Here is a 27,145-nt window from a genome sequence, read left to right on the forward strand (position 1 = left end):
GCACATTTTATAAACACTACTGGCCATTAAAATTGCTACACCACGAAGATGACGTGCAACATACGCAAAATTTAACCGACAGGAAGACGATGCTGTGATATGCAAATGGTTAGCTTTTCTGAGCATTCACACAAGTTTGGCGCCGGTGGCGACACCTACAACGTGCTGACATGAGGAAAATTTCCAACCGATTTCTCGTACACAAACAGCAGTTGACCTGCGTTGACTGGTGAAACGTTGTTGTGATGCCTCGTGTAAGGAGTAGAAATGCGTCCCATCACGATTCCGACGTTGATAAAGGTCGGATAGTAGCCTATCACAATTGCGGTTTATCGTATCGTGACATTGCTGCTCGCGTTGGTAGAGATCCAATGACTGTTAGAAGAATATGGAATCGGTGGGTTCAGGGGGGTAATACGGAGCGCCTCATATCACTAGCAGTAGAGATGACAGGCATCTTATCCGCATAGCTGTAACGGATCGTACAGCCACGTCTCGATCCCTGATTCAACAGATGGGGACGTTTGCAAGACAACAACAATCTGCACCAACAGTTCGACGACGTTTGCAGCAGCAGGGACTATCAGCTCGGGGACCATAGTTGCGGTTACCCTTGAATCTGCATCACAGACAGGAGCGCCTGCGATGGTGTTCTCAACGACGAACCTGGGTGCACGAACAGCAAAATGTCATTTTTTCGGATGAATCTAGGTTCTGTTTACAGCAACATGATGGTCGTATCCGTATTTTGCGACATCGCGGTGAACGGAAATTGGAAGCGTGTATTCGTCATCGCCATACTGGCGTTCAACCGGCGTGATGGTATGGGGTGCCATTGTTTGCACGTCTCGGTCACCTCTTGTTCGTATTGACGGAACTTTGAACAGTGGACTTTACATTTCAGATGTGTTACGACCCGTGGCTCTACCCTTCATTCGATCCCTGCGAAAGCCTACATTTCAGCAGGATAATGCACGACCGCACGTTCCAGGTCCTATACGGGCCTTTCTGGATACAGAAAATGTTCGACTGCTGCCTTGGCCAGCATATTCGCCAGATCTCTCAGCAACTGAAAACGTCTGGTCAATGGTGGCCGAGCAACTGGCTCGTCACAACACGCCAGTGACTATTCTTGATGAACTGTGGTATCGTGTTGAATCTACATGGGCAACTGTACTTGTACAAGACATCCAAGCTCTGTTTGACTCATTGTCCAAGCGTATCAAGGCCGTTATTAGGCCAGAGGTGGTTGTTCTGGGTACTGATTTTCAGAATCTGTGCACCCAAATTGCGTGAAAATGTAATCACATGTCAGTTCTAGTATAATATATTTGTCCGATGAATACCCGTTTATGATCTGCATTTCATCTTGGTGTAGCAAATTTAATGGCCAGTAGTGTAAATTAGTCTTAAAAATAGACTCTGTGAGGAACAATTAATGGCAAAAATAAAAATAGGCTCAAGGAAAATGAAAAAAAGGAAGAAGTCCTGTAAGTCTTGATTCCATTATCAACCAAAGCGTCAGAACAACCTCACTGGTTCATTTGCTAGTACGATGCTATTATTATTAAGTTTTCCCGTTGTGCCACTGCATGGTTTTCGCCTAGAATAGCCTATATCAGAAGTGTCCGCACAGTGCCACGGCTGTAACCCCAGTGTTGTGTTTGGCTGCGGCGCGGCAGGGAGCTGGAGGCGTCGGCGGGCGCGAGCCTGCGCGTGCACATGGACGTGTCGGGCTGCACGGGCTCGGCGAGCGAGGTGCGCTTCCTGGAGCACGTGCAGTGCCGCGTGTCGCTGCGCTTCCTGCCGCGCGGCAACCTGCGCGTGCGGCTGACGTCGCCGGCGGGCACGGCGTGCACGCTGCTGTCGCCGCGGCCGCGCGACCTGCTCAGCGCCGCGCTCGACGACTGGGCCTTCCTCAGCGTCCACTACTGGGGCGAGGCGCCCGACGGCCGCTGGACGCTCGACATCGTCAACGCCGGCTCCCGCAGGGCCACGCAGCCCGGTGAGTCGTCACGCTCTGCGCCCTGCCCTCGTCCACTGGTATGGATGCCAAGGGGGCGCGTCCTCCGTCTTTGCGCCTCTCTCTATTCCTCTTTTTATTATTATTACTTTGTTCTGTTACATCGACAAAAAATTACCAGACCATTTCTGCCTTAGCCCTTAACCGGCGTTGTCGGAAATAGTAGCACTAAATACGTTGCCGTCATGGAATCCCAAAGCCAAGCCGGCCGAAGTGGCCGAGCGGTTCCAGGCGCTGGAACCGCACGACCGCTACGGTTGCAGGTTCGAATCCTGCCTCGGGCATGGATGTGTGTGATGTCCTTAGGTTAGTTAGGTTTAAGTAGTTCTAAGTTCTATGGGACTGATGACCTCAGAAGTTATGTCCCATAGCGCTCCGAGCCATTTTGAACCCAAAGCCAAAAGGTGTATAGTGTATGGTGATCATTTTCCTTGTTGTTATTTTCGGACATACACATAATCAAAAACGTAAGATGAAGCATACTTTTTTATTCGCTACCAGTCTGGAATGAAACTAAAGCGGAAAACATGAAACTGAGGATATTAAAAATTGGTTCAAATGGCTCTGAGCACTATGGGACTTAACTTCTGAGGTCATTAGTCCCCTAGAACTTAGAACTAGTTAAACCTAACTAACCTAAGGCCATCACACAAGATATTACAAAAATAAATACATTCTCTCCATAAATTCTATTTTCCAAGAGAAACTGACAAATAAAACTTTTTTGTTGTGGAATACGCATTTGATAGGGCCTAAATTATAAGGAAAGAGCACGCACCTACTTAAATAGCAAAACTATAAAATTCTGGCAACGGTATAAGCACGCCTATAAGAAGAGACAATATCTAGGAGGCTGGTAGATTTGCAGTCCTGGCCTTGCAGCGATGGTAACACCTCTTCGCGTCAGATCACCGAAGTTAAGCGCTATTGGACTTGGCTGACACTTCGACGGCTGACTTCCCCGCTCCGCCAAGCGCTGTTGGCAAGTGAGCTGCTCTCAGCCCTTGTGAGGCCAACTGAGGAGCTATATGACGGTGAAGCGGCTGCTTTGGTCCCAAAAAGTAAGAGTGCCCCCAGAATGGTACGTTGAGTACATGCCCCTTCGTATTCTTATCCAGTGAGCCCCATGGGCTGAGGATGACACGAGGGTCGGTCTGTACCGTTGGGCCTTCCGAAGCCTGTGCGGAAGGAACGAGAGGTATAGATCTGTAAGCAGTAAGCTTCGTTTTCTTTTTCACTTTGTCTGAGCTTCTAATCTTCATCATATTCATTGCCAGCATGTTCAGTTGCTGTTTCGAGATAACTTGGAATAGCATTTGCAATGGTAATATTGCTCTCGGCATCGTTATCTTCATCTGAAAAGTCAGCATCACATTACTCAATTTATCTTAGTACACATTCCTCAGTATTTGGATATGTAGAGTTAACTGCTTTTCAATTCGCAGAAGACGGCCTGTGTGGCCGAGCGGTTCTAGGCGCTTCAGTCTGGACCGCGCGACCCCTACGGTCGCAGGTTCGAATCGTGCCTCGGGCATGAATGTGTGTCATGTCCTTAGGTTAGTTAGGTTTAAGTACGAGGTGTATTCAAGTTCTAAGGCCTCAGATTTTTTTTTCTCCGGACTGGAAAGAGATAGAAACATGCGCATTGTTTTAAAATGACACCACGTTCCTTGTCAATACGTCCCAGAGATGGCAGCACCGTACAGCAGATGGAATTTTACCGCCAGCGGCGAGAATGAGAACTGTTTTAAATACTTAAAATGGCGACGTTTTCCTTACTTGAACAGTGTGCAATCATTCGTTTTCTGAATTTGCGTGGTGTGAAACCAATTGAAATTCATCGACAGTTGAAGGAGACATGTGGTGATGGAGTTATGGATGTGTCGAAAGTGCGTTCGTGGGTGCGACAGTTTAATGAAGGCAGAACTTCGTGTGACAACAAACCGAAACAACCTCGGGCTCGCACAAGCCAGTCTGACGACACGATCGAGAAAGTGGAGAGAATTGTTTTGGGGGATCGCCGAATGACTGTTGAACAGATCGCCTCCAGAGTTGGCATTTCTGTGGGTTCTGTGCACACAATCCTGCATGACGACCTGAAAATGCGAAAAGTGTCATCCAGGTGGGTGGCACGAATGCTGACAGATGACCACATGGCTGCCCGTGAGGCATGTTGCCGAGCAATGTTGACGCGCAACGACAGCACGAATGGGACTTTCTTTTCGTCGGTTGTGACAATGGATGAGACGTGGGTGCCATTTTTCAATCCAGAAACAAAGCGCCAGTCAGCTCAATGGAAGCACACAGATTCACCGCCACCAAAACAATTTCGGGTAACCGCCAGTGCTGAAAAAATGATGGTGTCCATGTTCTGGGACAGAGAGGGCGTAATCCTTACCCATTGCGTTCCAAAGGGCACTACGGTAACAGGTGCATCCTACGAAAAAGTTTTGAAGAACAAATTCCTTCCTGCACTGCAACAAAACCGTCAGGGAAGGGCTGCGCGTGTGCTGTTTCACCGAGACAACGCACCCGCACATCGAGCAAACGTTACGCAACAGTTTCTTCGTGATAACAACTTTGAAGTGATTCCTCATGCTCCCTACTCACCTGACCTGGCTCTTAGTGACTTTTGGCTTTTTCCAACAATGAAAGACACTCTCTGTGGCCGCACATTCACCAGCCGTGCTGCTATTGCCTCAGCGATTTTCCAGTGGTCAAAACAGACTCCTAAAGAAGGCTTCGCCGCTGCCATGGAATCATGGCGTCAGCGTTGTGAAAAATGCGTACGTCTGCAGGGCGATTACGTCGAGAAGTAACGCCAGTTTCATCGATTTCGGGTGAGTAGTTAATTAGAAAAAAAAGTCGGAGGCCTTACAACTTGAATGCACCTCGTAGTTCTAAATTCTAGGGGACTGATGACCTCAGACGATAAGTCCCATAGTGCTCAGAGCCATTTGACCCATTTGAATTGTCAGACGTATTCACTAAAAGCGAAATATTACGCTAAATGCATCGCGGAGTCCCGGGGACTCTTAAGCTCGTAGTTTACAGTGCTTGCATTAATAACAGACTGCAGTCGCCACAGCACGCGGCGTGTGTCACTGCCGTAGGATGGTACTAAACAGGGCATGCTTCCTGATCAAAAATTACGAAAGTTACAACTTCATAATTTCCTAAAGTCCCAGAGATTCCGTGACGCCGGTTAAGAGCTCAGAAGCCAGTTCTAAAACACAACAATCACGTCTTTAATAGTCGCCCACACTATTATTGCTCTTGGCAGAGAGGGTCCTCGGTGGCTTATTGTGAGTTTCTATAATGAGTTTCACTGCACTTGATAGTGTACGCACAGCTGTTCTGAAATCTTTCATAGTGCAATGCGTTTTCTTTAGCCACCAAAATATGGTTCAAATGGCTTTGAGCACTATGTGACTTAATTTCTGAGGTCATCAGTCCCTTAGAACTTAGAACTACTTCAATCTACCTAACCTAAGGACATCACACACATCCATGCCCGAGGCAGGATTCGAACCTGCGACCGTAGCGGTCGCGCGGTTCCAGATTATACCGCCTAGAACCTTTAGCCACCACTTTACTTGTTTACTGTAATGTCATAGCTTTTTCCCCACAACGGTCACAGGCAGTCGTGGTCGGCTAGCACGTATAACGACGTATGTGGCGGCTTTTTTCTATATGTATATAAAAGCCAATCCAAAAACTATTGTAGTACACAGTTTCAGCACTATATTAATTCACGGGGAGACTTTTTGTATAGACTGTCAATAAAATCTTCCGGGTATGTATATGTAAAATTCTCCGACGTTCTGGCTCCTGTTGCATATGGCTCTCATCAGAATATTTTCCTTACTGTAAGCAATTAGGAGACTCTCTGGAATCTAGATATTACGGAATACTCAGATAGTTTTTGATTTATATTAGCTGGTCATGTAGTTTGTTTCACACTTTGAGACTCATACATACGTAGCAATGCGTCATTCACAGTAATCGTACAACCAAACCGAAAACAACAACATAACGAAATAGAGCGTGTATTATGTGGTGATGATCCCTTTTGTATTAGGATTTAGTCTTTCAGTTCTTAAATAACAGTAAAAATATTTCAATATACTAGTGACTTCAATACGAAGATCTTTCGAAATAGCCTCCAATAAGCTGCAGATAATAAACATACGAAAACATTCATGATTTGTGATCTCACCACTGTCAGTCTTATTCTTCATTCTTCTCCGGATTTACACTAAAGGTTTTTCAACGAAGAACCTGTGTTATACATTCCTATGGCTAAATTTCTGAAACTGTTTCGTGTCTAATAGTTAAGTGTTTACTACTCTTAACTCCTAAAGTTCTGTCAGTCTGGCCTGAGCGATTTTATATGCCGTTTCATACACATTTGGTTTTAATAATGGCTCTGATCATTTGCGGCAGCTGTTGGTTGTGGAATGGTGTATTTCTACTTTGTCACGTAAGCAGGTCCGGTATATTTTTCATAAATTATGCGCAGGAATAGAATATTGGCTTCAGATTTCATTGCCTGTTTCACTTCCTCCATAGATCAAGCGTTTTCTCCTTGTTTGCTTTTGCCTTCTGTCCATCATTAAGCACGGAATATGATTTGCCACTGGGATTTGCTTTACAATGTTCAGTTGTCGTTCCCTGTTTTCCTCGTCTCATGAACTTTTTGTTTAGTATTTTTCCTCGTTTACTACGCGTGGCAGACATAATATGGTAAGAATTGTGAAGCTGCGTGCTGCTTGCTTCTACGTGTGTTGAATTTGTGACTAATATTGATCTCGTGAATGGATGAATGCTTTAAAGTAAAAATTGTACTAGCTACTATTGCGAAAATTGTTCAGCACATTATTGCACAAATACCAGAATTCACTACCCCTATAATTCAGCCCGTCTCAGAAGAACTCAGGGTTACTGCAGATGTACCGAAACCATTACTTTCGTAAGGAAATCATAGCATTAAGGAGAAGCGGTCACTAAGCTCTTCACTTTAAGGAACTGAAGTAGTTCAGAAACTAACTATGTTTACTTATGGAGCAAAGAATGAGTTGTCTAATACTTCAGTGTTAACGAGAATAGTTGCAAGCCACTATTTCTTGCACTAAAATCTGATGAAAATGTAGGACAATCAATGTCTCATTCCACCTAACCGGGCTCACTATGTGTGTAACAGAATTAAGTTAATTGAAGGTTATCGCTCTGATCTTCCGTAGTCAGCCATTAACGTAATTACGGTAGCTTCTAATCATGTTTGCACATAATTCATGTTTACTGGGCAGCCAGCCCGTTGGTGAGACGCCAACGTTATCCGATGAACAGACTTTGCTCGCAGAGGAGGGGAAACAGGAGATCGAAGACATGAGTTATAGCTTAATTTTTCGATTTCAAAATGAAAACAAAAAAATGTCTACGTTAATAGTTTTTATGCTGTGTCTGGAGAACAACTTAGTGTCTTCGATAGATAATACTATCCTGTACAACTAAAATCTGAACGCAGTTTATTACGCGTTGACATTTTCGAAACTGCTCCAATTAGATGTATTATAAATGTACATAAGTTTAGATTTGCTTATAGGAAAAATAAACGGATTCAACGGAAGCAATTTCCATAAAACCCTCGAAATTATTTTGGGGAAAGCTTTTTTTACTGTTCATATGTGCTGTTGAAGTTCATCCAATGTAGAATGAAATAGATGTTTCGTTTGTATGTTTACGGTAACGAAATCATTAAAAGTAAAGTCAGCAAGGGACAAATCGTGTAAATACATCAAAACTGTAACAAGGTGCTGGTAATATTTTTGGAACGACTCACTTTATTCATTTTTCTGTTTCTTTATATGGAGACAAGATGAATCTGACGACACTTCACCTATCCATTTAGCCTTATACTATTTTTCAGAGCTGGAACTAGTCGCATTAAAACCGAATCTTTTGGCCCTGTAATACGAAATCCACACCAAGCGATGGATGTGCTGCTGTTCGCTCTGTAGTTTACATCCCCGAAACGGGTGATTGTAAATTACGCTTGCATTTTATTAAGAAAATCTGATAACATTTTGCAACTTCTAGAATTCCTGTACCTTCACGAATTACTATTGCTCCAGGTAAGAAAGACATTACTTGTTGTGGTGCGATTTACTCTTACTAATAAGGCGAAAGGAAGACAAACTAGTGTCGGCAGCATTATACAAAACTGGTGCATCTGGCATACGAGGCTGATGTATGACGGAAGTGCCTCCAGTTACAGGGTACTCTTCCAGCATTTAGGATCCTAACTAAGTACGTCTTATCTGCCGCTAGGCATAAATGCAAGAGCTGTTAACAAATGGAAAGTTAGTATCTGCACTCCAGTCGATAACAAGGCATGATTCTGTTGCTGGTTCTCTGACTTTTAACTTGCGCAGCCGACTGTGGTAAGAGCCATAAAAAATACCAAAGAATTGGCTGAGGATTGTACGTCAACCTTTGGATATGATAACCACTTAGCTTACAAGTGGAGGAGGAGGAGGAGGAGGAAGAGTAGATTAGTGTTTAACGTCTTGTCGACAACGAGGTCATTAAAGACGGAGCACAACCTCGGATAAGGGAAAGTTGGAGAAAGAAAGCGACCGTGCCCATTCGAAGGAACCTCCCTGGTATTTGGATTAAGCGATTTTTGGATATCGTGGAAAACCTAAATCTTGGAGGGCAGATGCGGGTTTGAACCATCGTCCTTCAGAATGCAAGTCGAGTGTGCTAACCACTGCGCTACCCCGCTCGATCTTAGCTTACGAGACATACCTATTAAGGTATAGTCCATAGAGAAGTGTAACATGGATCTTGAGGTAACATTGCCAGTGGTCGTGGAGTAAAGGCAACTTTGTTCTTGGCAAATGCTGTTGGATAAATTTGGAGAACCAATATTACCTTCTGAAACTTTTTGGCAGATTAAAATTGTGTGCCGGATCGGGTGTCGCACCCAGGAATTTGCCTTCCATGGCTACCCGAGCACGACACACTATCCGTCCTCACAGCCATACTTCCACGACAACATTCCAAACAGTGCAGGAGCTCTAATGCAAAGTTCCATATCAGCGCACACTAAGATGCCGCGTGAAAATTCATTCTGGAAACATCCCCCAAGCTGTGGTAAGTCCATTTTTCAGCAATGCCCTTTCTTCCACGAGTGCTAGTGCCTCAACTATCACAGGAGGACTTCCGTGAAGTTTGGAAGATAGCAGATGAGGTATGGCCAGAAGTAAAGGTATGGGGACGGATATACTTGTGCAGCTCAGTTGATGGAGCACTTGTCCACCAAAGCCAATACCCCTAGGTTCGTATTCCGGTCCACCACACAGTTTTAATCTACCGTGAAGTTCCATATCACTGCAACTTCAGCTACACAGTGAAATATTGCCTGAATATTATCTCATGCTTGCCAAACTTTACGACAGTTTGATATAACACTGTGAGGAAGGTGCACCAACATTATACACTGGTGTCGTAAATTAAAGCAACAAACACCAGTCTCGCCGTCCTGTGTCTAATTCATGATATAATCATAAAAACTGTCCACTAGATGGCCGTACGATCATATTCTGCATGGGTGATGGCGTTCCGGTCAACGGAGAACCATGCCAACGAAGACGTCAGGGCACCTATGAAACAAAGTAGCCCCACATCCAAAATTGCAGACGGTGCAATGTGGCACAGAGAAGATGCCTACCAGACTGTCTACGGTGGAGGTCCATAGAAAGAAAGGAAGCAGGACAGATACAAACTAACGTGGCACAATGGCGTCATGTGAATTGTTCTGTAGTTTCTCGGATGTGACTACAGTTTATAGAGTCTGAAACTGTATCTCTAAGGACAGGGCAGGGCCGACCTCGTGTGACTTCAGAGGAGAGACCGTTATTTGGCTGTAAAGTCACGACCGTACTGTCTTAGCAGTGCAAAGAAACTGGCATGTGAGCTCGCAGCATGTGTGTGCAGAAGGCTTCAGCTGAGTGGCCTTTACTGAAGGAGACCTGCTGTATGTCTACCTCTGGCACATGTTCAAAGAAGAGAACGTCTAGAGTGGAGTCGGCTACAGGCCACCTGAACGGTCGAACAGTGGGCTAATGTTATTCTCACAGATGAGACCCGATTAAGTCTGGGGAGGGAGTGCTTCTCGATGAATTCGCATCTGGAGGGAACGTGGAACAGGGTTTCGGGATTCAAACATTGTGGACAGAGATCTATATCGAGGCAGATTCCTGGTGGTGTATGCAGGGATTATCGACTCGAGGCCCTCTTCATGTAATTGTACAGATGAAAAGGCAAGGTTAAACTACTGACAGAAATCGTGACGAGCTGTTGGGACCTCATTTGGGGTTGCTGCGAGGTGCCGTGGGCCCAGACGTCGTACTGACGGTTGATAATGCTTGACCTCATAGAGCACTGGTGGTTGATGTTTTCTTGGAAGCGGAAAGCATTTCTAGCAAAGCGGTTGTAGGCGCTTCAGTCTGAAACCGCACTGCTGCTGCGGTCGCAGGTTCGAATCCTGCCTTGGGCATGGATGTGTCTGATGTCCTTAGGTTAGTTAGGTTTAAGTAGTTCAACGTCTAGGGGACTGATGACCTCAGATGTTAAGTCCCATAGTGCTTAGAGCCATTTGAACCATTTTTGAACGGAAAACTTTTCACGCATGGCGTGGCCTGCTCGCTCTCCCTATCTGAGTCCCATAGAACATACACTACGTGATCAAAAGTATCCGGATACGTGGCTGAAAATGACTTACAGGTTCGGTGCACCCTCCATCGGTAATGCAGGAATTCAGTAGGGTGTTGGTCCATATTACATGTCACCTGTGATCACGAAACTGAAAGCCATTAGTATGCTAAAAATAAGGAGCCATCACCGTACAACGGTAGGCCTCGGTATGCAGAATAAATCGGAGTCAGGCGTGCCTAAGCGTCACAGATGTCACCAGCGAAGTCTCAAAGTCACAGAACTGATACCCATGTGGTAGAAAACAATATGATAAGAAGATTGCATTCCATTTAGGGGACAAGTGAAGTAAGTACAGTCTGGGCGTCAGGTAACAGAAGAATAAGACCTGTCCTTACTTGTCTCTACTAGAGAGCTTTTATATGTTTCTAATAATGTCTTAAAATGAGTCACAGCACACTACACCTTTCTAACATATTTGTGCAGTTCACGGAAATGACTGTTATTTATGTATACCTTATAAGTAAGCGGAACAATAATCCTCTCCGGTGACTGGGAACAAATATTGTTAGAATAATCGGAACTGTTTGTTGAAATGCAACTCTCTCTTTAGAGAGCTGGTCAGCGAGCCAACAGGCATTTCTTCCAGTATGGTACACCTGAAATACATTGTTGAACTGTTGAAACAAATCCCCTTTGAAATCCAAAATACTTAGTAGTAAGATAGTAATTCCCTCTGTTCTACTCACCTCTCCCCACTAACAGAAGAAGGCTTCTGCTCCCTTCTCCTCCTTAGAACGGTAGATGGAAGACAGCCGACACTTCACTGTCACTCGAAATCTATTCACAGGTAACGGGGATTTTGTCACAGGAAGTCTGTCCATCAGTTATATTGTTCTGACTAGGGATCATGAGAAAGACGAGAGCTATCAGAGGGCGTGTAGTGGTATGTACACATTTGATCATTAATCCTCAAAGCGGTGGAATTGTATTGCAGATATCGGATATAGACGGGACGCTTCATGCGGTACTATCAACTATGCTCGCGAATAGTGGTACGGATGTATCTATAACTAAGCATACGCAGTGTTTCATTCTTATGGGGCCCAGAGCTACCTTATGATTTGCTGTTTCTCTACGTTTTAGGGATGCTTAAGAAGTGGCAGCTCATCTTCTACGGGACGGCCACGAAGCCGGTGAACGTGCGGTCGAGCGGCGACGGAGGGCCCGGTCCGCCGCCCAGAGCTCCGACGCCGCCTCCCGGAGCAGAGCTGGGGCCTGAGGGCGGCGGGGGCGGCGCGGGGGCGGCAGCGGCTGCGGGGGCGGGCCTCATGGCGGAGGAGGAGGGCGGCGGCAACGTGCGCGTGCTGCACACGTGCGACGCCGAGTGCGACGCGCAGGGCTGCTACGGCAAGGGGCCCACACAGTGCATCGCCTGCCGCCACTACCGGCTTGACAAGTTAGTGAAAACAGTGTACTATACCTCAGGTCCCGAGTCGTGTCATCTTTTAGCCTGCTGCACTTGTTAGCGTGAGTCAGAGATTAACGCTTCATCATCGTCAACATCATCGTCTCCTCCTCCTCCTCCTCCTTCTTCTGTTAAACGTTAGTCCTTGAACGGCATCTTGCACCTACATTTGTTCCTTCCAATCGTCTTACAACGCGGAATATTTGACAAGAAATTTAGTGTTTATCTTCATTCCACTAACCGCAACAGATGGGATATATTTGTTTCCTCTTTTACAGTCTTTTCGTGTACATCGACTATTTTCGATTCCTTCCTAATATCGGTACATCTTTTATAATCTTACTTTGCGCGTCCTGCAATGTTGCTGAGGAACTGTATTTCGTTGGCACGTGATATTATTTTGGCATTGGCTCTGAGCACTATGGGACTTAACTACTGAGGTCATCAGTCCCCTAGAACGTAGAACTATTTAAATCTAACTAACCCAACGACATCACACACATCCATGCCCGAGGCAGGATTCGAGCCTGTGACCGTAGCGGTCGCGCAATTCCAGACTATAGCGCCTATATCCGCTCGGCCACTCCGGCCGGTGATATTATTTTATCTTTTATTTATTTTTTTTCTTTACCTGAGACTTCGTACCAGTCGGAAATTTTGATACCGATATAACTTTACAAATGGGAAGATAGGTAGTTTATGTCCTTACTTCATTTGGAGGGATTGCGTTCAGGGACTGAACTTTTGAGCTAGGTCTCCTCTGTATGTTAGCACAGTTCCTACACATCTAAATACCGGGCGATCAACTCAGTATAAATTTGAAAACTGAATAAATCACGGAATAATGTAGATAGAGAGGTACAAATTGATACACATGCTTGGAATGACATGTGGTTTTATTGGAACCAAAAAAAAAATACCAAAGTTCAAAAAATGTCCGACAGTTGGCGCTTCATCTGATCAGAATAGCAATAATTAGCATAACAAAGTAGGGCAAAGCAATGATGTTCTTTACAGGAAATGCTCAATATGTCTATCATCATTCCTCAACAATAGCTGTAGTGAGGAATAATGTTGTGAACAGCACTGTAAAGCATGTCCGGAGTTATGGTGAGGCATTGGCGTCGGATGTTGTCTTTCAGCATCCCTAGAGATGTCGGTCGATCACGGTACACTTGCGACTTCAGGCAACCCCAAACGGATAATCACACTGACTGAGGTCTGGGGACCTGGGAGGCCAAGCATGACGAAAGTGGGGACTGAGCATAGGATCATCACAAAACGACGCCCGCAAGAGATCTATCACGCGTCTAACAATATGGGGTGGTTGTAATAAAACCCCATGTCATTCCAAGTATGTGTGTCAATTTTTACCTCTCTATCTACATTATTCCGTGGTGTATTAAGGTTTCAAATTTACACTGACTTTTTGATCACCCGGTATACGAAATTGGTCTATGATCTACGCGATTTCAGTCTTTCTCGGCCTACTCTATTGATGAATTCTTCTCGGGCTATCAGCCGAGTGGTGGCGTCGTCTTGTAGCAACGTTTCAATGAGTTTCGTATCCATCATCTTCGCCAGAAGAAACTCACTGAAACGTTTGCGACAAGACGACGCCACCACTCGGCTGATAACCAGAGAAGAATTCATTAGTCTATGATCTTTCTTTCAATCACTACTTTTGTTCAAAAAATGGCTCTTAGCACTATGGAACTCAACTGCTGAGGTCATTAGTTCCCTAGAACTTAGAACTAGTTAAACCTAACTAACCTAAGGACATCACAAACATCCATGCCCGAGGCAGGATTCGAACCTGCGACCGTAGCGGTCTTGCGGTTCCAGACTGCAGCGCCTTTAACCGCACGGCCACTTCGGCCGGCTGCACTACTTTTGTTATTCCTGTGTTTTTCAAACAGAAAGTCTTAGTGTTTCTTGCATTGAAATTGACATATAATTTATTTGAAATATTTTGTACAGTTCATAGGTGGTCCATAAATGTTCAAATGTGTGTGAATTCCGCTGAGGTCACCGGTCCCTAGACTTACACACAAACTAAATTAAACTAACTTACACTAAGTACAACACAGACACCCATGCCCGACGGAGGATTCGAACCCCTGGCAGGAGGGGTCTCGCAGTGACATTGCGCCTCTAACCACGCGGTCACTCCGCAGGGCTCTCTGTAGTTCATTTGTAATTTTTGCCATTAAGAATTGATCATCTGAAACTAGCATCGTTCTTACATAATACTATTGTTTAAACTCGTATGTGTAACGTCGTACTTTCATTTTCTGTTGAAAAATTTGTCTGTGCATATATTAAAGAGCAGTGGCGAAAGGCAGCAACCCTCTGTTCTTTTCTAATACACCCCACTAACTTAGATACTTGTTTGTGATGAATATTCCTAATTTCCGGTATAAGATGTAGTGTTATAATCTTCTTTTTAATATCTACGAAAATAATTATCTATTTCCTTTTTAACATCTATGAAGAGGATGTCCATTTGTTTATTGTATTTCATCTCATTTGCTGTAGTATAAACTTATTGTCTGTACAACTTCCTCTGAACAACGCTTCTGAACAACATTATCAACGCTCTCTTCACACTATCACACTAGTTCGGGTATAATGATGGTTTTAAATCAGTCGGTATTTTACCACGAAACCTTTGTTGCGTTTTTGAAGAGACCTATTCGCTGCAGCCAAAACTGCAACCAGAAAAGAAGTACTTGTACGCTACATCGATAGAAAGTAACTAATAACTCCGAAGAGGCCTCAGTAGACCCAACGGTCTCATCTTGAGCCTATAGGCATCACTAGATGCAGATATGAAGGGGCATGTGGTCAGCACATCACTCTTCCTGCCGCTATGTGTTTCGTGGCCGGAGCCGCTACTTCTCAGTCAAGTACCTCCTCATTTGGCCTCAAAAGGGCTGAGTGCGCCTCACTTGCCAACAGCACTCGGCAGAGCTGGACGGTCACCCATCCAAGTGCTAGCCTAGCTCGACCGCACTTTGGTGGTGTGACGGGAGCCAGTGTTATCACTGCGGCAAGGCTGTCAGCCACATCGATACCAAACCAAACAATCAGAGTGAACTTGTAAGCGTAGAGTGATCAGTCTCGATGTCATTGGTTTTAAACGCTTAGGCGTTTCGGTCTGTATGTGCCATGCTGATTTGACACTGATGCATGTACAGAATCAGTGCATGAAAGAGGGCCTTAGCTAGCGGTGAACGACTACTGAAGTATGCAACCACCGTACAGTATGATTGCAGTCTTCTCTAAATGACCATAGTGCATCGCACTGCTTCACTCACAAATTTAACTCGATAGTGCTACACTGATTCTTACCGCTTCGAAACTTCGATGTAGTCGGTTGGGGGCTGGCATGGTAATTTCCACAGAAATCTGAACAAAAAACATAATCATTTGCCATTTCCTCGACAATCAGTCCCGCTGACACACAAAATATTTTGTTTTCAGTCAAAACCTGCGTCAAAAGCCTTAGTATATTGGTCGCCTATCGTAGATTTGCAGACTGAGTTACCGAGATCTGCAAAATCAAAGTGATTTGAGGCATCATTGGACGCAACATTCAAATTTAACACATCCACAGTGACGGAAATCTGAATTGTAACTAACATGTCAAGGTAAATTCTTGTATCCCGTGGTAATGTCTCCTCCTTCATCCGCAAAGTGATATATTTCTCTTGTCCAGCCACCTGTCTCGAAGAAAGTGCAAGTTTCATTTACATACATACCTCACAGTCTACCATATGGTGAGTGGCAGAGGGTACTCTGTATTACAACTAGTCGCTTCACTTCCTGTTAAACTCACAAATGGAGCAAGGGAGAAACGAATGCCTTCATGTTTCTGTACGAGCCCTAATTTGTCGTACCTTATCTTCGTGGTCTTTACGGCATATGTACGTTGGTGGCAGTAGAATCGTTTTGCAGTTAGCTTCAAATCTCGTTTCTTTAAATTATCTCAGTAGTATTCCGTGAAAACAACGTCTTCTTCCCAAGGATTCCCAACTGAATTCCGGAACTATTTCCGTGACACTCCTGTGTTGATCGAACCTGCCGATCGCAAATCTTGCAGACCACCTGTGAATGTCTTCCTTTAATCCGACCTGGTGGAGATACCAAGCACTTGAGCGTTACCCAACAATGGGTGTCCTTACGAATGAACCTCAGTCTCCTAAAACCCTCCCAATAAAATGAAATCGATCATTTGCCTTCACTACTGCCGGCCGGTGTGGCCGAGTGGTTCTAGGCGCTTCAGTCCGGAACTACTCTGCTGCTACGGTCGCAGGTTCGAATCCTGACTCTAGCATGGATGTGTGTGATGTCCTTAGGTTAGTTAGGTTTAAGTAGAGTCTAGGGGACTGATGACCTCAGATGTTAAGCCCCATAGTGTTTAGAGCCATTTGAACTTTTTTTTTTGCCTTTACAACTGCTATCCTTATGTGCTCGTCCTGTTTCATATCGCTTTGCGAAGCTACGCCAAGGTATTTAATCCACGTGGCTGTGTCAAGCAGTACACTGCAGATGCTGTTTCCGAACATTACGGGTCGGTTTTATCTACTCATCTGCATTAATTTACATTTTTCTGCATTTAGAGCAGCCTGTAGTTTGTTACACATACCATAAATTTTGCATCCTCCTACATTCACCGAAAGGCGAGTCCTTCCCATTCACGACAGCATCTTCAGTAAACATAAGAATATTATTGGTCACTGTGTCTGTCACATCATTTATTTATATATGGAGAACAACAGCGGTCCTCTCGCACTTATCTGGTGCACTCCCGATCACACTCTTGTCCCTAATGAAAACGCGCTGTCGTGGACAACGTTCGGGGTTCCATTATTTATGAAGTCTTCGAGACATTCATATATCTCAGCCTTTCAAGGACAACGTACTGGGTTCCATTATTTATGAAGTCTTCGAGCCACTCATATACCTAGGAGCCTATTCCATATGTTCGTACCTTCTTAACAGTCTGTAACGGAGTACCGCGTCCATGGTTCACAGCATACCGTGTGAGAAAAGTTCATGATAGAGTTTCACACGAACGATGCTTTCTAAATAAACATTGATTTGTGAACAGAAGCTCTTCCTCTCAATAAAATATATTATATTCAACTGGGAATATATTCCCCTACTTCGATACTGCGTTGTTGCTGATGAGTAAGTTATTTCGGAAATTCAATGGCATTTTAACTTGATGTATTCTCTCACAATTCCTTTCCAATTTATACCATCCATTGTGATCGTATTTCATAAACAGTCAAATCTTACGATCAATTCAAACTTTTCTTTACTAGTTCTTTGTATTGTAGGACCACATTCTTCCTCAGTAATGCATACCATCAATTTACTCTTTCTCTTGTTTATTCTCACATCATACTAGCTACAGAAAATTCTTTCCGTTGTGCTGACGACTTTCTCAAAATCATGTTTCGTTCCCTCGACCAAACCAGTGTCGGGAGTAACATCTTACGACTATGTTCTGGCCATTAATTTTGATCCCTATTTCAGTTGTTTAATGAACTTGATGGGCACATTCATGAGTGAAAGGAGTGAATATAAGAGGAGTATAAGCATATGATTGTCTCACGCCTTTACTAATTTTTGGTTCTGGTTCCTTATGAACTGAAACTTCGTTCTTACGGAACCTGAACGTCACATGCATGCCGCTGTGTTTCAGTCCTGCTTCTGTCACTACTCTGAACATTTCTTGCCACATAACATCTTGAATTTCCAAGACCTACAAAGGCCACATAAGTGGGATAATTTTTCTGTAATTCCTTTTCAAATACTAGTGTCAGTGTCAGAATCACCTCTCTTTGACTTAGGGCCACGTTCTCATTCAAAATGGTCGAAAATTCGATTTTTATTAACTTTTTTAAAGGTATATGTGTCTAAAACGTTGGGACGGAAAGGTTTTATAATCCGTGCATTGAAAAACTTTCTACAGCCCATTGTTCGAGGCTGCGTCAAGGCCGCCGTGGGACCCTCTAAGCCTGATACGCTTGGTTCAGGCAGAAAACTTGTCGTGCCGCGAAGCGCTTTCACTAAATGATTATATTGCAGTATTCTTGCAAATATATTCACCGAGAAAGCTGACGAACAACGTGTGCAGGCTCCCGAACGAGGCATATGCAGCTCAGCAGGGATGGGATTTTCTCGCCGAGGGAATTGCTCTCCAGGAACAATTCGAGTTAGCGGAGGCGTTGATATACAGTACTTGTATTGCAGGCTAAACATAAGTAACGAAAACACTTTTCTTGGTCAAATTTTGGACAAAATTCGTCAAAACGTAATTTTTGGTCCACGATATTGGATTAGCCATTTTTAGTTTTGAAAATCTAATTTTAGATTTGTAATCAGTAACATCAAAAATATATAACAACATGTAGTTTCTATGAAAATTGAACTAATAATAAGTATAATAGTTTTCCCTAAGCTTTAAACGGATCTTTCTCGAGAAACGATTTTTCTAAACTTCGTGCAGCCTGAAATAAAAACGGTCAAACATTTTAAGTTCTACTTTTCACAGTCCAAAAGTAACACTATTCTTGGGACGTTAGGCCTGTATTACATATAATTTGCTAACATTAACTATTTTTTATAAAGCTGTAACGAATGAAACAAATCCCCAAAAATCTAACTCAAAGTTCGAGTTGGCATCATACCGTTAAATTTAAGGTTAATTCATTGTAGTTAGGTATAAGCTACCATACATTTAATATAGTACCGATTAGATACTATCCATTTTTTTTAATTTCAAATAGCTCGTGAGGGGCAACATTGAACGCAGTCTGTGTATTTCAGACTTGCAGGGCCTTGATCAAACCATAATTACGGGCGCCATTTTCTTTTTTGTATTGAATGTATAAACTGAAGTTCAGAGTATTCTTTCTTTCTTTTCCTGTAGGCCTTTATCCCGCAGGAACGCAGGGTCGGCCTTGTTATTATGAATTTGGCAATGTTACTGGCAGCGGGTGGCCGGATTCCATTCCTGCCGCCACCCCGAACCCTCCAGCACGGAATAAATGCAGCCCAGCTGCCTGCGTCTAGTGTAAGCCATGAAATAGTGCGAACGTTTTCAAATGTCTGTGAGTCGTGCAACTTAGGCGGAACGTGGGGACCAGCCCGGTATTCACCGAGCGGGATGTGGAAAACCGCCTAAAAACCACATCGAGGCTGGCCGGCATACCGGCCCTCGTCGTTAATCCGCCGGGCGGATTCGATCTGGGGCCGGAGCGTCTACCCGAGTCCAGGAAGCAGCGCATTAGCGCTATCGGCTACCCTGGCGGGTCAAACTGAAGTTCAGAGTGTTATCAGTGATAATTCGCAAAGATATCCTTTGTATGTTGTCTCAACAAAAAAAAATCCCAACTTTCCCTATTTTTTGCTCATTTGAAAGAGAACCTGACCTTAATCCCTGTCTGGACCGAAAGAAATCTTCATTTAGCATTTGCTCCACATTCTTTTACACTCTGCTCAGATTAACCTCCCGTAGTTGCCGCATTCCGGATGTAGACCGGTAAGTCCGCTATGCTTTAGATGGAGGCCGAAGCAGTCCTCCAGCCTCCTCCCGCCTTGCACGCCGTGCGCCGCTCTGTTGCAGCTCGTGCGTGAGCCGCTGCCCGCCGCGCAGCTTCCCCAGCCAGGGCGGCGTGTGCTGGCCGTGCCACGAGTCTTGCGAGACGTGCGCCGGGCCCGGCCAGGACAGCTGCCTCACCTGCGCGCCCGCCCACCTGCGCCTCACTGACATCGCCGTCTGCCTCCAGCAGTGCCCCGACGGCTACCTGGAAAGTGAGTAGCCGCGCCGTCGGGCGTTTCGCCCAGTTCACAGTTGAGGACCGTACTGAGGGTCAGAAGGGACAGGTTCCCGCCAAGGGCGCAGGCGCAAGAGGGCGCAAAATCTATAATAAAAAAGGATAAAATGACGGAAAGAGTAAATGTGAATGTATGCTTTCCCGGCGTATACAGCTGGTGAAGAGTTCTCGGGCTAGCCTGCGCATGTGGTGTGCAGTACATTGAACAATCGCAGCGCTGCATCTCTAAAAGGTGCGAGGAACACATCAGACACGTCCGAATTGGACATATAGAGCAGAACATAGTATCAAAGAAAAGCATAGCTTTGATTTCAAGAACACCAGGGGGCTGTGCCGATCCGGGAGCTATTGGGACAGCGTCATCAGAACATCGATAGAAATACGGGTCCACGAGAATCTTGTGAACAGGGACAAAGGTTATCAACTTAGCGCGCCCTGGAATCCATCATTAGCCGCAATACGCCGTGAACGCACCAAGAACCGTCCAGCTCGCGAGACACGACTGGAATGATCTGACGGAGACACGAACGGCGCACTCGCCTCCCTCTCCAACCCGCCCGCCGGCTCATCTGGATCCAGTCAGCCGGGCCAGGTTTCGGGGGCCACGCTCCAGGTATAAAGGGATCAGTATCCGCAAAGTCTCGGCACTTGGCCAGAAGATGATGAGTATGTCTGTCACTCGTCCAAACGTCGCAGTTTGAAGACACCGTCACCCGGCCGGAAGCCCGAGAACTCTTCACCGACATAAATAGTATTTACGAATACCTCTTGTGCACTATATTCTGTCCAGTGGAAGAGGCCTACCACACAGCCCGTTGCTATAAAGGCACAGTCTTTGTACATTAGCATTTCTATTTGATTTATCTAAGCAGCATCACAAAGAAACAACTACTAACGTACTGACGTCTATAACTAACATTATTTATAGTAAATACACTGCACGGGGTTCCCACAGCTGCCGCCTATAGAGGTTATACAAAAATTTATAGCGTAATGGAACACTGTTGGAAATACCATACTAGGGCCGAAAAAGTCTGTATACGAGATCATTGCAGCTTTGCAACTTTGTTATTACTAGCCATCACTGAATTTTTTTTCTGCTTAAATGTCACCCTAGTCATGAAAGGATAACAAGACGTTACAACACTAAGAAAAGTTATTAGAGGTGCGTCAACACAAGTGCAGATGAAACACTTCAATACTTACGCGACTAGACTCTTAGTTAACGGAGGTGTCCGAAGTGCCGTCCTCGCATCTGGATGCAGGCCTCTGTCCGTCACCGCAATGAGTTTCGAATACTTTCAAACACAGCGAAATCATTTCGAAATTTTTGACAAGCTTAGATAAGTCTCGTTTCCAATTCTTCAACCGTGATAGCCGGAGTGGCGCATACTACACCGTTAAGATTGGCCCAAACACAGAAATCCATTAGTTAGTGTGAAGTGATCTTGGAGTGTACAGTAGATGTCCTCCTCGCCCAATTGTTTTCTTTTGTCATATCGGCGAGTTGGATGTCGTTTCACCATAGTAGCAAAATGTCGGTGTTCCATCACCATTTTCCACATCCTCTCACGTTGCTCTAAGGATATCCTCGAGAAATCCTTCGAGATAATGCCCCATAAACGGAAGGTAATTCTGTGCATTATGCTTGTTTGATGCCTTAAATAAGATAATCATCTAGTGCCCCTAACGAAACACTCAATGAGAAACCTCGCTGAGGTGAATGCTCATGCACAGCTTGTGGGTTGGAGCCTAGATGATTCAAAAGGCGAGAATTTCGACAAACGCACTATCACGAATGAACTTTGCTTCTTCTGCACATAAAATGTTCTCAAACGTAGGGTTTTAATAGTTATTCTAAAAAAGTTATAGACCCTAAAAAGTAGTCACTAGATCATAATGGAACTCCTTCGTTTTCATACAGAGTTTCTGTCATGGTTCATCATCAGATGAAATGCACAAAGCAATATGACTGCAATGCTCTGACAATGAAGCCTTTCGACAAGACACACCCAAAACACACTATGAAAATAAAGGAGTTCCATTAAGATCCAGATACTACCTTCGCGACGCACCAGATTTTTCAGAATCATAATAAAAATTATTAAAATAGCTGCGCGCCTCACTCACAACTTTCAGTCGTACTTACGAAAAGTAGGTCTGCCTACGGGTCGTTGTTGCATCCACTGACAGGATGTTAGTCTAGGGCCAAAGTCCGCCTCACTAAGACAACGAGCTGGTTGAAGGTAGTACGGGTATATTGCACTACGATGCATTAGTCTCGAAACACCACATTACATTCGAGCAAGGTTCCTTATCGAGATTCCCGGAGAGCAATCGACAGTTTCCAGCACTACAAGCACAATTCGTGCAGGGCTGCACTCCGGCAGCATGTGAAGAGCTCCCAGTTTCTCAGCGGCGGTGATGTAGCCTTGTAAACGTTCGACTGTAGTGGTGCCTTCGGGCAGGTTACGCTTCTTGGTACAGGCGTTCAGCCTCCCGTCCATTGCCATTAACCCTACCAGAAACGAAATGCATATCCGCATACTAGTCATTACTGTAACGTTCTATGTTACCACCAACACTCGCACAAAGCATATGACGCTCCGCAAACGGCAGACGTGAGCTGTCCTTTGTCGGTGTACTCTGCTGTCGTATCCAGTCTGTTGATAACTCCACCTCGAAATTGTAAACAAAATCCACAGTACAGACCAGCATGTGGTGTTTACACAGAATAACGTCAGTGGTGGCTGGAAACCAGAATGTCGCAATTACCTCACGAAAGGCTCGTTGCCGAACCTATGTTTACTAAAATTGTCTTTGCTTTTAACATCGTGTATTTCCAACTGTCTGCGTTTACGCCATTAACTACGATACATCCTATCAACATTGGGACCTCGTTGGGCACTCAGTTTTCGTCTGTAACTTAGTTAGGTGACGTACTCAAGCTTCCACCAAGAAACTGTTAACAGTACACCTTCAGCCGCTTCCGGGTGAAGTCTTACAGTGCTTAATCACTGGAATATGATCGCATTCGTGACGGTCGGATTCCATGTCAGATCATTTATGTTGAAGTTGAGATTGCTCCTAATCTGTTTAGGTTATTGCTAGAAAGCTTCCTATGCGAAGGAAGTCAGCGATATTCTCCCACATTCTTGTTCTATTCGAGATCGTGCTACATCTCTGTTGACTCCGAGCATCCCCCCCCCCCCCCCCCAGTCCTCATTTCTCAACCAACATTGTTGGGTGTTCGTACCGGTGACTAGAAAGGAAGCTACTGTGTTACGAGTAAAGACGGTGTGTTTGCAGATATGGAGGAGGGCACGTGCGAGCCGTGCTCGGGCAATTGCGCGACGTGCGTGGAGCGCGCCGACCGGTGCGCCTCATGCGAACACCACCTGCTGCTGTACAGCGGCCGCTGCCACGCCGCCTGCCCGCCCGGCACCTTCGAGACTGACGGAAACACGTGAGTACCTCGCTGCACTGGCTCGAAACTGCTGGCTGCCAATCTGTTTCCTGTAAAGCGCTCCTTGCTTTTTTACTTTCTCGCATTGGAAGAAACATTGTGTAGTCATCATTATTCCTCGATACGATGGCATCTGTCAGCAGGACAACGCAATGTGACACACAGAACGTAATGTACGTGCGTAATTACAAGCTCACCGGAATCGGTTTACCATACTCGTCTTGCTACGGAACTACCAGAATTTGAATCCAATCGAGAATTCGTGGCACTACTTCAGTCGAGAAATCTATCGAATTTGGCCACAGCAATGGAGTCTGCATGGCTCCACATGCATGTCGATACAATCCTGAAACTCATTGACTCTCTTCTTGCACGTCTCGCAGAGTTTCGCAAAAGGTGATTGTTCAGGCTTTCCACAGATGTTCGCGTCTATGTGGCTGCACAATCTAGATTTCTTCAACTTTCTAACATATTCTCTACTGAAATGGATACCATACCTAAAACCTGATGTGTTGAAACTAACAAGAAAGTATTTCGTGTCTGTTATCGTATGTGTATGTAACTGCATGTTGAATAAACAAATGGAGGGTTCAAAAGCCTTCTGACTGGTGAAACGGCTATTAAAGGTTACGAATGCCAAAGTTGGCGAGGTGTGTTTTTTATTGAAATACAAGGTATCAGAAGTTCCCTGTGACTTAGTTTAGAGAGTCGAATCCTTGCTACTTGCGAATGCCTTCGAAAATTTCCATATACACTGTCTCAAATCGTACAAACTAGATGCAGCCCGTTATGTTACCTCACTTGGCTTAACACGCAATACTTTGTTCAAATGAACAAATGAAAGACAGTTACTTATTACAGACATAAAAAATGGTTCAAATGGCTCTGAGCACTATGGGACTCAACTGCTGTGGTCATTAGCCCCTAGAACTACTTAAACCTAACTAACCTAAGGACATCACACACATCCATGCCCGAGGCAGGATTCGAATCTGCGACCGTAGCAGTAGCACGGTTCCGGACTGCGCGCCTAGAACCGCGAGACCACAGCGGCCGGCATTACAGACATATCTCGCATTAACATTAACACTGTAAAGCTCATCAATTTCGGTTAATGTGTTACAAGATCCGATGATGACAGCACAATTCGGTCGAGACCTGTAATCAATGTAAAATTTTATAAGCGATCTTGGCGTATATGATATTTCAGGATAATATAACAATTCAGATCTCCCCCAGCAGCTGGCGCAATGCCGAAGATATATGAATGATTCATTGCTGATTATAACGAAAATTATGGCTCTTGTATTAAATACCTCGATGTTAATAGTCTGCCGGCTGCGGTGGTCTAGCGGTTCTAGGTGCTCAGTCCGGAGCCGCGCGACTGCTACGGTCGCAGGTTCGAATCCTGCCCCGGGAATGGATGTGTGTGATGTCCTTAGGTTAGTTAGGTTTAAGTAGTTCTAAGTTCTAGGGGACTGATGACCATAGATATTAAGTCCCATAGTGCTCAGAGCCATTTGTTAATAGTATGTGTAGCTGGGGAATGGTGCACTACCTACCAGTCTCAGATACTGCATGGCTCCCTGTGGACAGTTCTGATGTAACGAGCGGCCTTGATGATCCAGACATACGCTACATTTTAGAAGGAGACCTTGAATATGCAGCAAACATTCATTAACTTTATCCAATCTACCATCACACCCAAAGAAAGGCAACAAGGTTAAAGTTCCAAAGAAGCTGATTTCTAAAGTTTTGTCAAAAATTTACTACAGAAATTAAAAATAGCGTCTGAAAAATAATCTTACTCTAAGCAAGACTGACGGCATGTTACTATTTTTTCAGGCTCTCTGGATGAAACGGTGTATTGCTATAAATGCTGAGAATGCAAAAAGAATTATTTCGAAAATACTTTTTTATTAAGTTAATGTATAACATTGTTTCTGCAGAAATTATGAAGGGTGTGCGGAAAATGAGTGATGTGATCGGAGGAGCACGCTAGGACGATAGATGGTGTGTGCTAATCTGATCGCAATACTGAATTTCAAATACTGTGCCAATTTTAGGAAAATAAGGTTCCTACTGAATTATGTGTACGTAATATTGTTTCTGACAAAACGTAGTTGTAGGAATGTCTGTTTTAGACGTTTGTGTGTTGCTTCTTGTTGGTCATTCACTACTGGTTCTCAGCCATCAGTTTCTCGCGTTGATAACACAGCACACGTCAGTCAAGTTGTTCTGGAATTCGTGGATATCCCTACCTAAAGTGTTTGCACAAATTTAGGGCCCCATAAATCTGGGAACTGTCCTGGAACTAACATCGCGCAATCTCTGAGCGGCCGCTGTACGGCGCGATAACTGTTGGCAACATGGGGGAAGTTCAGCCAAGTGCCGAGTGGCGGTGGGGAATACGGCTGACCGAGCAACCGCTGGCAGCGCCGCAGAAGGCCTTGCTTTGCCAGCGGGCAGCGAAAGCCAACCCACCCGCAGCAAACTTGGGGCGCAAGTGTGGCGCCGCAACAGTCCAGTCCAGACTTGGTAGTCTGGAAAACCTTCGGTATTCATCTTATGAATACCAGTTCCACGATATCGTGTCATTTTACGTTCTAATACTGGCTCTCCTTTCGAAACCATACATGTGTATTCATACAGAATATTGATCCCAGATTGATTGATTAATAACACTAATTTCGACACTTCAGTTCAGAGACTGGCGAATCTTATGCGAAGCCCTGTAAGAAATGGTGTTGGGGAGGACATTATCTGAATGTACCACAACTGAAAATGGAACTAGAGCATCAATTGAAGCTCCTATTGGTTTCTAAATACTTTGAGGAAAGATTCCAGCACATTGTTCAACACCGTCGAACACATCGCATGCAACTAGTTACAACAGACATTAAACAAATGTGACAGGCCGGCCGTGGTGGCCGGGCGGTTATAGGCGCTCCAGTCTGGAACCGCGTGGCCGCTACGGTCGCAGGTTCGAATACTGCCTCGGGCATGGATGTGTGTGATGTCCTTAGGTTAATTAGGTTTAAGTAGTTCTAAGTTCTAGGGGACTGATGACCTCAGATGTTAAGTGCCATAGTGCTCGGAGCCATTTGAACCATTTTGAACGAATGTGACAGATTTGGTTAAACGTAATCAAGACCATAAACTGTAATTTGTTTCGTACTGATCTGAGTGCTATTTTTTGACGTGATGTGTATCATGTCCGCTAAAAATTGTAATATTCATTTGTTTTTGGGTAAATATGGGCAGGAATTGCTTGTATGAATGGTGTAGTTTGTGTACCCGAGTGCATTAGCGTTGGGTAGCAGTGTAACGAACTGTTAGCAGTTGGCACTCATGGCCCCACAGTAGCTTTGACACACGAGGCCACTGCCAGAATCATCACTTTCATTAAACACCATTTGCAGCTACCTAAAGGCTTCACGTTGTGCTGTGAGGAATCTTTTTACCGAAAAAGTCCACAACACTAATTAAAAAAAACAAGGAAGTAGCTAAACAGGAGTCGACATCCATGTATGGGGAAACACATTCAAATCATTAGCAAGCTCTCTCTATTGGAAAAGTAATTTTCCATGTATGGAAAAACGCTTTCGAATCAATTC

General features: G+C 44.6%; 1 protein-coding gene across 1 annotated transcript in view; it reads left to right on the forward strand.

Moving 5' to 3' along the window:
- Nucleotides 1-27,145, forward strand: part of LOC126199515 (furin-like protease 2) — a 713,209-nt gene that overhangs the window by 551,487 nt on the left and 134,577 nt on the right. Inside the window, exons 11-15 of the mRNA XM_049936438.1 lie at nt 1,683-2,005; nt 11,888-12,034; nt 12,077-12,200; nt 19,852-20,039; nt 23,372-23,528. Of these exons, the coding sequence (XP_049792395.1) occupies nt 1,683-2,005; nt 11,888-12,034; nt 12,077-12,200; nt 19,852-20,039; nt 23,372-23,528 (939 nt within the window). The remainder of the gene's footprint in view (nt 1-1,682; nt 2,006-11,887; nt 12,035-12,076; nt 12,201-19,851; nt 20,040-23,371; nt 23,529-27,145) is intronic.

This window comes from Schistocerca nitens, chromosome 8 (genome assembly GCF_023898315.1).
Source record: "Schistocerca nitens isolate TAMUIC-IGC-003100 chromosome 8, iqSchNite1.1, whole genome shotgun sequence".
In the NCBI taxonomy this organism is placed as follows: Eukaryota; Metazoa; Arthropoda; class Insecta; order Orthoptera; family Acrididae; genus Schistocerca; species Schistocerca nitens.